General features: G+C 45.7%; 1 protein-coding gene across 4 annotated transcripts in view; it reads left to right on the plus strand.

Moving 5' to 3' along the window:
* Window positions 1–8,122, plus strand: part of apbb2b (amyloid beta (A4) precursor protein-binding, family B, member 2b) — a 94,045-nt gene extending 85,923 nt beyond the window's left edge. For all 4 annotated transcript variants that reach the window (XM_079500382.1, XM_079500385.1, XM_079500384.1 and 1 more), the window contains one exon: window positions 2,683–8,122. In XM_079500382.1, coding sequence (XP_079356508.1) covers window positions 2,683–2,856 — 174 coding nt within the window. In that variant the 3' untranslated portion in view covers window positions 2,857–8,122. The remainder of the gene's footprint in view (window positions 1–2,682) is intronic.
* The last annotated feature ends 2,440 nt before the right edge of the window (window positions 8,123–10,562 follow it).

Here is a 10,562-nt window from a genome sequence, read left to right on the forward strand (position 1 = left end):
CACGGCAGTGATGCGCTCATGAGCGAGGTGGAGCCTTGTAATTGTGGACAACACTGGAGTGATGCGCGTCAGTCAATAATAATGTGGGAACACAACCTGACAGAAATCCAAAAGGGTCACATTAGTCTGCCTACGTACCCTACAGGATCTCCTGATTCAACTTAAAGTCATTTGACGAGCACCATTTAACCCCCATGCAGAGATTCAGATCTCACAGCAGCCAGTAACACCCCATCCGCACTGCCAGCGATGCGAATGAGCGAGCGATGAAATCTCATTAGAATACATGTTTTTGCAACCGAAGGTCGCATTTACTATGAAAACGTGCAATTCCCTTTTGACCTGTCCATTCAAACCATAGAGTAATACAAAGATAGAGAACGAACTGGAGCGTTGCTGTGTGTATGTAATTCATGTATATCTGTATTTAAACATTGAATGTATTACTGGTGTTTTTAATAAAAACCTAAAACCTCTTTCCCTGTGCAGACGAGGTGTAAGAATGAAACACAGGGCAGGAGTTTGGCTACTGCTGTATAAGCAAGTGCCAAGAGCAGAGCATTGATCATTAATTTGAATCAGCTGTGTGGAGGGAGATCTTAATGTGACCCTTATTGAATTCCGTCAGGTTGTGTTGCCACATTATTATTGACTGACACGGATCACTCAAATGACTTGAATGACAACAGGAAGTGATGGCATAATTCACTCAAGGCCTCATGGGACGCTGGAAACATACAGGCCATATTTAATGGCAACATGCGTCCAGCGCCGTCCACATCCACACCAGTCACCAGGCATGTGAAGGTCAGACAAAGCTTTGTGGACACTCTGAATATAGGAGTCTTTCCAACACTCCAGTCAACTATGATCCGCACCAGGGTTCACACACCACTCCTAGTAAACCTGAGCTTTTAAGGCCCCCTATTGGTTCACCAACTTATGAGCCCTCTTCCTCCTCCCCTCCCCTCCCCTGTAGAATACAGCGGAGAACGCTGATGTCACCAAATTTGGAGTGACGCCCCTCTGTGCTGTTATTGGTTAGGGAAATACGAGGTTCACTCCCACTCCTATGCCACATTTCCTGGTTCACCTTTGAAACAAAATGTGACTCTTTTTGATATAGAGACAGTCATGGCAGCAACACTATAGCTGTTCAGGAGAGGATAAAAACGTTTTTTAATCCAAAATGAGTTAATATTCACATATGTACTAGAGCATGTCTGAAATAAATATCAGAGCTAAAATCGACATGTAAACATGAAATAAATGCTTAAACATGTAGCTAGGTGTAATGTCAGAGACCACAGAAGTGAACCTTTCAAGTCTGTTTTCGCAACTCACTGTTTTCTGTAAGACATTACTCTATAAGCCATATCTCCAAAACGGGTCGGTCAAACTGAACAACCAATATGTCATTTTGAAGCTATGATTCCCTGCTTTCATATGACAGAATCACCTGGGTCTCAGAGGCTATACCACTCCAAACCAAAATGAGTAAGCGGACCATGGTCCTTTTTTAAAGGAACCAGACAGTCCTGGTGTGAATGCACCCTAAGTGGTTGTAATGCCCTCACAGATTCCAGCAGTTAAACTCTAATCACAGTCAAGCAGGCCATTTTTAGTGTTATTATACAACGCAGTAAAACACAGGCCATTAGTGAGGTTAGGCTCTTTTTCGTGTGTGTGTGTGTGTGTGTGTGTGTGTGTGTGTGTGTGTGTGTGTGTGTGTGTGTGTGTGTGTGTGTGTGTGTGTGTGTGTGTGTGTGTGTGTGTGTGTGTGTGTGTGTGAGATAGATAGAGAGCAATTAAGTATGCTTTTGGCTGTACTTTTGATCCCTATCAACACTGTAGATATATAGTGCACGTGCACACCAACACACGCGCATGCACGCACACAACACAGTATAACTGATTTACCGTGACAAAGGGTCATCAATCATTAATACTGATCACATCCACCTCTGCAGCACGTAACTTCTCTCCACACACACGCGCGCACACACACACACACACACACACACACACACACACACACACACACACACACACACACACACACACACACACACACACACACACACACACACACACACACCACAAACCAGTAAAACTGATTCACTGTGACTAAAGATCATCAATCATTCATACAGATCACATCCACTGGTCTGTAGGTGAGCTCTGCCCACACACACACACACCCAAACACACAAAGGTGTGCGGCTAAGTGCTGATTCACCCTCCACTGTGCCGCAGGATTTAGTGTCAGGTCCTGCTAGAGCAGGAATAATTCTAACTCTGTCAGACACACACACACACACACACACACACACACACACACACACACACACACTCTCTTTCTCTCTTAACATGTATTTGAATTATTATTATTAAAAACAAAACTCATTTTTTAGGTAGGAAAAGAAAATGGCATGACCCATTAAAATTGGTCTGTGATCCACTGTTTTGGAAAAGTGCATTTAATCCATGTTATTTATAATGCATCTCTCTCTCTCTCTCTCTCTCTCTCTCTCTCTCTCTTTCTGTCTGCAGTTCCATACTAAGCATCCTTTTAATCCATGTTATTTATAATGCATCTCCCTCTCTCTCTCTCCCCCTCTCTCTCTCTCTCCCTCCCTCCCCTCTCTATCTCTCTCTCTCTCTCTCTCTCTCCCTCCCCAGCTGCGGTACCAGAAGTGTCTGGTGGCTCGCCCCCCCACCCAGAAGGCGTGTGGCTCGTCGCCCCCCAGTGGCGACTCGGTGTCTCGCCGCGTCTCCACCAGCGTGAAGCGAGGCGTGCTGTCCCTCATCGACACGCTCAAGCCCAAGAGACCCGTCACGGAGTTGCCACAGTAACGCCACAGCCACCCATCACCCTGCCCCAGTCACCATGGTAACCAGTCGCAACGCTGCCAAAAATCCCCTTCGGTCACCATCACCTTCTGTCACCACAGACCCTTGTATCCATGGAAACAGAGTTTAAAAAAAAAAAAAAAAGAAGAAGAAAAAAACGGGTGATGCTCGGTTGGGGAACGGTTAGATGATGGAGTTTTGTGCGAGTGGGATTTGATTTGAATTTCAATTCAAGAGTTCGAATGTCAATAAGAAATGGTCCCGTTGGGAACTCTTGAACGGAAATGTAAAATGCGTCTCCCTCAAGCCGATGTGAGTGGAACAAGCCTCCAGTCACATGCGTCTCCCTCAAGCCGATGTGAGTGGAACAAGCCTCCAGTTGCAGCCACTTCTTACCAGAAGGCGACCCGTGGCGAGCTGAAGGCCCGTTTGGCCAACAGTATTGAAAACTCAAGGCATCCGAATGGCGCGCTCATGAAGGTGTTTATGTAAATAGGAGCAACTCTCATATCCCCCTCAGCACAGACAAGGAGTGAGGAAAGAGAGAACAAACGAAAAAAAACAATGAACAAAGCAGGTAGTGCTCTTTTTGAGCACGACGAGCGTGGTGAGCGCATGTGTCGCTGCCCGGACTCTCCAAACCCTGAACTCTCCATGCCCTGTATGTGACCTGTTGACCCCCACCCGACGTCTTTGTGCTTGTGCCTGTGCTTCCGCATGACCTGGCGTACCTGGCCACACCCCTTCCACAGACCCAGGAGCGTGTCCACTTAGGCTTTAGTACCTGGCCACACCCCTTCCACAGACCCAGGAGCGTGTCCACTTAGGCTTTAGTACCTGGCCACACCCCTTCCACAGACCCAGGAGCGTGTCCACTTAGGCTTTAGTACCTGGCCACACCCCTTCCACAGACCCAGGAGCGTGTCCACTTAGGCTTTAGTCGCTTTGTCTCTCTGTCTCGGTTCCCCCTGGCCTGCGTGCGCCCCTCTGTTTCTTGAAAGTGAACGGAACGCGAAGGTAAAGGATCACGAATACATGAGCAATTTATTCCACGTGGTCAGTTTCTGCGTGGGTGTGTAGAGCCGCGGTTCTCAACCTGTGGACGCCCGAAAAATAGCAGACCTACAAGTTCATAGCGCGCCACTCGGTGGCGCGCTATGAACTTGTAGATCTGCTATTTTTGATTGGCAAAACACTAAGATTTGAATGATAATATAACATTAATGTTTGAAATGATGTATGAAGAAAACTGTCAAGAAATGTCATGGTATTTGTTGAGGGCCGCTAGTCCCTCCAACGTCTGGCTTTTGAAATGACGTCATATGGCAGCCAAGTCTATGGACTTTTGATGTTTGTTTAGAGCACTTTTAACAACGACAACAAAAAAACGCAGCCAAAGTCTATGGACTATGTTCGTTTACAGCAGTAGACGTCATGTGACACAATATAAATATCAAAAGAGTGAGGCACCCCTCACTTCACACAAGTGTGATTTTCTTAAACACGTGGTAAAAATGTGTATGTTAGTTCCATATAAATCCAAACCGTAACGCAATCGATTGATCACGGAAACGATAAAAAAAAACGCTCTGAGAATGTGCGCGGCCGCCCGGGCCCACCCATCTGCCCACCAAGTGGTCAGATGGGTGGACTGCGAATGCTTTCAGTATTTTCAAGCGGGCCACAATCTTGAGAAAAGCTTGAGAACGGCTGGTGTGTGTAGAGTAAGGAGGAAGTACACTACAGACTGGTGACACTCACCACTCAGTCTCCATCACACTATTACACGTACACACACGTCACACTGCATGAACCTTTTCTATAAACGTGAAACATTTAAGACGGTGACACTACAGTGCTGCTTCCTGACTGAAGGGGTGAGAAGTGTGTGTATATATATATATATATATATATATATATATATATATATATATATAATCCCCCGTTTCTCCTTATTTGTTAGTTTCTTGTCAGTACTCGACTCTGGCTGGTCTGAACGAGAGGTGACCTTTCACCCGGAAATACATTCACATTTTCATTTGCACAGTTCAATCCCTGTTGTTTGTGCCACACAGAAACATCCTTATAGTGTTCATTTAACTCCATTAAGTGTACAAATGGTCCCTTAACGATTTGTCTGCACTTTTTTACAGATTTTATTTACTGCGCATGTGTACAGTACGTACCTCCCATTACTCCGTTCCTTACTTTCTGACTTGTTCGGGTTACTTATTACCGTTTTCCTTCTTCCATTCTCTCGCGGAGAAAGGACAGACAGACAGACAGACAGGACAGACAGACAGGACAGACAGGACAGACAGACAGGACAGACAGGACAGACAGGACAGACAGACAGGACAGACAGACAGGACAGACAGGACAGACAGACAGACAGACAGACAGACAGACAGACAGACAGACAGACAGACAGACAGACAGACAGGACATAGCCATAACAGAGGAAGGGAATGACTCTCTTCCAGCCAGTGACAGAGCGCTTACACCAAATAACAGGAGAGACACCACGGGCATGTTTGCTGCTGTTTGATTCACATGCTGGACCAACCAACCAACCCGCTGACTCTGACTGCGTTGCTACTTTAAATCCCGCCTCTTCCAACGGATCCAAGACCACAGGAGTCGGTCTCTGGAGACTTGGTGTTATCGACTAATAAAAGGGGATTGATGAAATAAGAATGGCTGGATGAGTGGAGGAATGTGCTTTTGTTCCCCTCTTCACCTTGATGTGGTTATACTGCCCCCCCCCCCCCCCTCCTTTAGCTGTGTTTGTGACTGATACATGTCCAACTGTGGCTGCTTTTCAAGAAGGCGTTTTTGATCATAACAGAATGTTCTACACAGTAAACTCCCGGAGTGTTACTTTAACTCTGATACACTTTCAGAGTTCAATTAACCACTTTCAACCTGCCGTACGTGTTTTTGGGGCATGTCACTATAGGCAAAACGTGCAAACATTTCCAAAAATTGCAGATCTACAAGCTCATTGTGATAATGTCGTGCGTGAGACTAGACTCCCCCCCCCCCCCCCCCCCCCCGACTGAAAACGCCATGGCGCTCGCCTAGAAACGCTTCCAAACGCCCAAATTGAAAATATTTTGGCTCCCGGGCCAAGCGGATAAAAATCGCCACGCGCAAAATAACCGCTCAGTGCCTCGTCATGCTGTTGGCGGTTTCCTAAAACGCGGGCGCTCCCGTTGTAAACCATTCAAAACGTCTTGGTGGACACTGACGGCCCCTAAATGGTTAGACTCATGATTTTGCTGTGTAGAGCGGGGGAGGTCAGCGGGCTGTCTCTGTCTTCCTGGATTCTGTTGCCTTGAAGCAACCGCTGTGGTTCTGTCCACCAACTTTATGTCTGAAATCATCTGTGCCACTAGGACACTCGCTTTGGCCTGTGATTTTAACTTTTTTCCAGTGTTCTCATGCAAATCTCACTCTGTCACTCCCAGTACCTTATAACCCACTGGTTCTAAAAGTGGAAAACGTACTCAAATGTTTTAAGTAAAAGTATCAATACTGCAATGTAGAAATACTCTGTTCCAAGTAAAAGTCCGGAATTCAACATGTACTTGAATAGTATTGACAGTATTGACATAAATTGTACGTAAAGTACCAAAAGTACTCATTAAGCAGAATGTACCGTTTCAAGTTTTAAAATGTATAACAATCTTTTGAAAATGGCAGATCTACAAGCTCACAATGCATCGCATTGCGACGCATTGTGAGCTTGTAGATCGGCTAGTAGTTGGACTCCTATTGTTATATTCTGAAGAAAGCCTGACCACGATGATGCGTAAAAAAGGAAATCAAACATTTGCTACGGACATACAAAATTAGTGGACAATAATGTTACCAGAAACGCATAAAGAGCTGGCCCTGAATGACCATAACAGATTTGAGATTCTGCTGAGAATACCATGAAGCCTTCTTTCTTTGGTCAGAGGACATTGAAATGTGAATGAGATGATGCCAAGTGTGCGTGTACATATTATCCCGATACGTTGTAACATTTGACATTAATTACCTTATAAGCTATCGTTTAACTTTGAATGTCTGTAGTTTTCTATTGTTTTCTTCGATGAAAATGCCTTTTTTTTGTTAAAGAACACGTCTAAGATGGCCAAAGTGTAAAATATTGATATATACAGTACATTGTTGTAGATAAGAGAAGAAAAAAAACAAAAGAACAAATATTGAAAAACAAGCGAGCGAGAGAAAAGAGATCGGAAATGTTCAAGTTATCAGTTGAGTTGATACAGAAGTTATCTATCTATGCATTATTTTGATCTCGAGAAAAAGGAAGTCACAAAAAAGCCTTGCATGCCATATAGGACAGTTGGAACGAACGACTGTATGTACTGAACAGAAATAATTTTTTATTTTATTTATTCTATTTTATAAAGGTATATACTGATTTTATTAGGACGAACAAGTAAGGTAAGTCTGTTGTCTCTTATTCTCTCACTCCCCGGTCAAGTCACACAGTTACAGAGAGAGAGATCCAAACTGTATCTTCACCTTGTACAGTAATGTACCGGGAGACTGGAAGTGTACATGCAGTACAGTACAGTGTATATGCAGTACAGTACAGTGTATATGCAGTACAGTACAGTGTATATGCAGTACAGTACAGTGTATATGCAGTACAGTACAGTACAGTGTATATGCAAGGGTTGAATGTCTGTGGATCAGTGGTTCCCAAACTTATTGCATGTCAAGGACCCGCAAATTGACACTAATTAGCCCGCGGACCCCCATTTGAAAACATATGCCAGAGACCCCCATAAGAGAAGATTGTTAAGGCTCTAGCAGAGATTCTCAACCTGTTTAATTTCAAAGACCCCCAGTTTTGACATGCATTAGTCTACGGACACCCCCCATTTAATGGCATTTCTATCTCTGGGACTCCCCAATTTATATTGTAAAATCAATTTTTTCAAATGGACTCAGGTCCCATAAGGGTCCATTTGGTTACAAACTATCATTTAGCTGGGGACCCCCTGGAACTCCCTCAAGGACCCCTGGGGGGTCCCCGGAGCCCCACTTTGGGAACCACTGCTGTAGATGAAGGAGATGAGCTACACTTCCAGCCTCTCTGTCTATATCTCACACATATACAAACAAAACACTCACAACAGCACTCACTCCACACACAGATGGAACGTATCTGCTTCAGTTTGCTGCTCACTGATTTGTACACCATATAAATGTAACCTATTGTGAGAATAAATGGCATTGTAAAACTTGACACTTGGCTCTTCTCTCCGCGGAGTCTGCTTGTGAGCGCGTGCGTGTGTGAGGTGTGAGCGTGTGTGTGTGTGTGTGAGCGTGTGTGTGTGTGTGTGTGTGTAATGAACAATTTAAACGGAGAGCATGCCGAAATGAATACTTTGAGTCTAGAGGGTGTGAGCGGCAGTGGTGGAAAAAGTATTCAGTTTTTAAATAAAAGTACCATTACTGCAATATAGAAATACTCCGTTATAAGTAAAAGTGGAGAGGGAAGCCTGGAGCACTCTGGTGGAGCTGTTGCCCCCTGCGACCCGACAACGGATAAGCGGTTGAAGATGGATGGGTGGATGGATAAGTCCGGAATTCAAAATGTTCTTGAGTGAAAGTACAAAAGTATTGGCTTGGAAATGTACTCAAAGTACCAAAGTAGAAATGACTTATAGAATATCCCATTTCAAGTATGGGGGGGGGGGGTGCAGTGTGTTGGGAGTCAAGCTGTTGTTGACGCAAGCGCTTGACTCATGTGACCCCAATCATGCCACAGACAGACATGGGGACAGCCATGCTGCCATCGGGCATGGGTACTACTACAGCCAGACAGACAAAGCTGTGTGTTGGAGTGGCTGCACCGCACGCACCACAAGTACATAATACTAACTAAAGTTGTCAAATAATTGTAGTGGAGTAAAAAGTACAATATTTGCGTCTGAGATGTAGTAGAAGTAGAAGTAGAAGTAAAAGTACTGGAAATTTTGGAACACCTCAAACTTGTACTTAATGTACTTAGTTACTTTCCCCGTCTGGTAAGGAGTGACAACTGTCACTCCCGCTGCTCAGAGAGCCAAGGCTTGGGGAGGAAGTCAGGGTCGGCGCCAAATCTACGGGGTTCATCTTTTTCCCCCATGGGCGTGGCTTTTTTTTGGACTTCCTGGTTTACCGACTTCCTTGCGTGGCTTTCCGGCCATCTTGGGCGCCGTCTTCTTCCCCAACGTCTGTTTTATAGCGTCTGCGGGGGAGTGGAGGGAGTTTTGGGGGGTAGGCGGGACAGACTTGGGCTGTTTGGACACCATCGTCGGCGGATCCGAGGTGTCTTTGTCAGGGACGGGGGTGGTGGTTGGGGTGGAATGGTCAGAGAGGGGAGCTTTAGCTCGAGTTTCACCTGGAGGATTTAAGGGTTTGTGTGGCGTCGGTGTGCTCTTCCCATAACCCGGTTTCTTTCTTCCTGAAGCGATGAGGACGGGCTTTGGTTACCACGGAGGTTCGGCGGGATTTATTCAACGGCTGTTTTGACTTCACCCCATGTCTCAAAAGCTCCCCTTTTCCTACTACGTCACCCTTCTCTGGATCCCGGGCTCCCTTCAACACCTTGTCACTTCCGATGGTTGACTTTTTCCTTTCTGCATCCTGTCCTATCACGGGCTTGGAAAGTGATTCGCCGGCGGCTGAGGTTGTGACTTTCTTCCCGCCTCGTCCCTTTTTCGTAGCTTTCGGTTTCTCAGAGACGATTCCATCCAGGAGGCCTTTAGCTGCCGCTCTTGCAAGCACTTCCTGGACTGTTTCGGTCTTAATAGTGTTCGCCTGAAAGGAAGAGAGAGGAGTAGCATGCGAGGGAGAGACACAAGAGCACATTAACATTACTGGTTTTTATGGGAAACAGATCTGAGATTATGCATGGAACTGCAGAGGATGGAAAAGGGATTGGGGGGGGGGGGTGGTGCTTGAAAAGGGGACAGAGAGAGAGAGAGAGAGAGAGAATAGCAGAGGGTCTTTGTGGTTGCCCACAGAATAAAGTCTGGGACATTATTCATGTGCAACATGACAGTTGCATTCCCCATGGTCTCCTGCTATGCCTCCATTCTCCTCTCTTCACAACATTTGAGAGCACAGAGTTCCTAATGTGTCTCTGTATGTTTTATGAAGAACTGAGATCCAATTCCTGCGACAGATTGGTTCATCAGGACACTACAAAGAGACAGCTGGTTGCCCATGCAGTGGTCTCTCTCTCTCTCTCTCTCTCTCTCTCCTTCTCTCTCATTCACTTCTCTCTCTCTCTCTCCTCTCTCTCATTCCCTCTCTCTCTCTCTCTCTCTCTCTCTCATTCCCTCTCTCTCTCTCTCTCTCTCTCTCTCATTCCCTCTCTCTCTCTCTCTCTCTCTCTCATTCCCTCTCTCTCTCTCTCTCTCTCTCTCATTCCCTCTCTCTCTCTCTCTCTCTCTCTCTCATTCCCTCTCTCTCTCTCTCTCTCTCTCTCTCTCTCTCTCTATTCCCTTCTCTCTCTCTCTCATTCCCTTCTCTCTCTCTCATTCCCTTCTCTCTCTCTCTCATTCCCTTCTCTCTCTCTCTCTCTCTCTCTCTCTCTCTCTCTCTCTCTCTCTCTCTCTCCATTCCCTTCTCTCTCTCTCTCCATTCCTTTCTCTCTCTCTCTCATTCCCTTCTCTCTCTCTCTCATCTCTCTCTCT

Source organism: Electrona antarctica, assembly GCF_951216825.1.
Source record: "Electrona antarctica genome assembly, chromosome: 4".
NCBI classification, from domain to species: domain Eukaryota; kingdom Metazoa; phylum Chordata; class Actinopteri; order Myctophiformes; family Myctophidae; genus Electrona; species Electrona antarctica.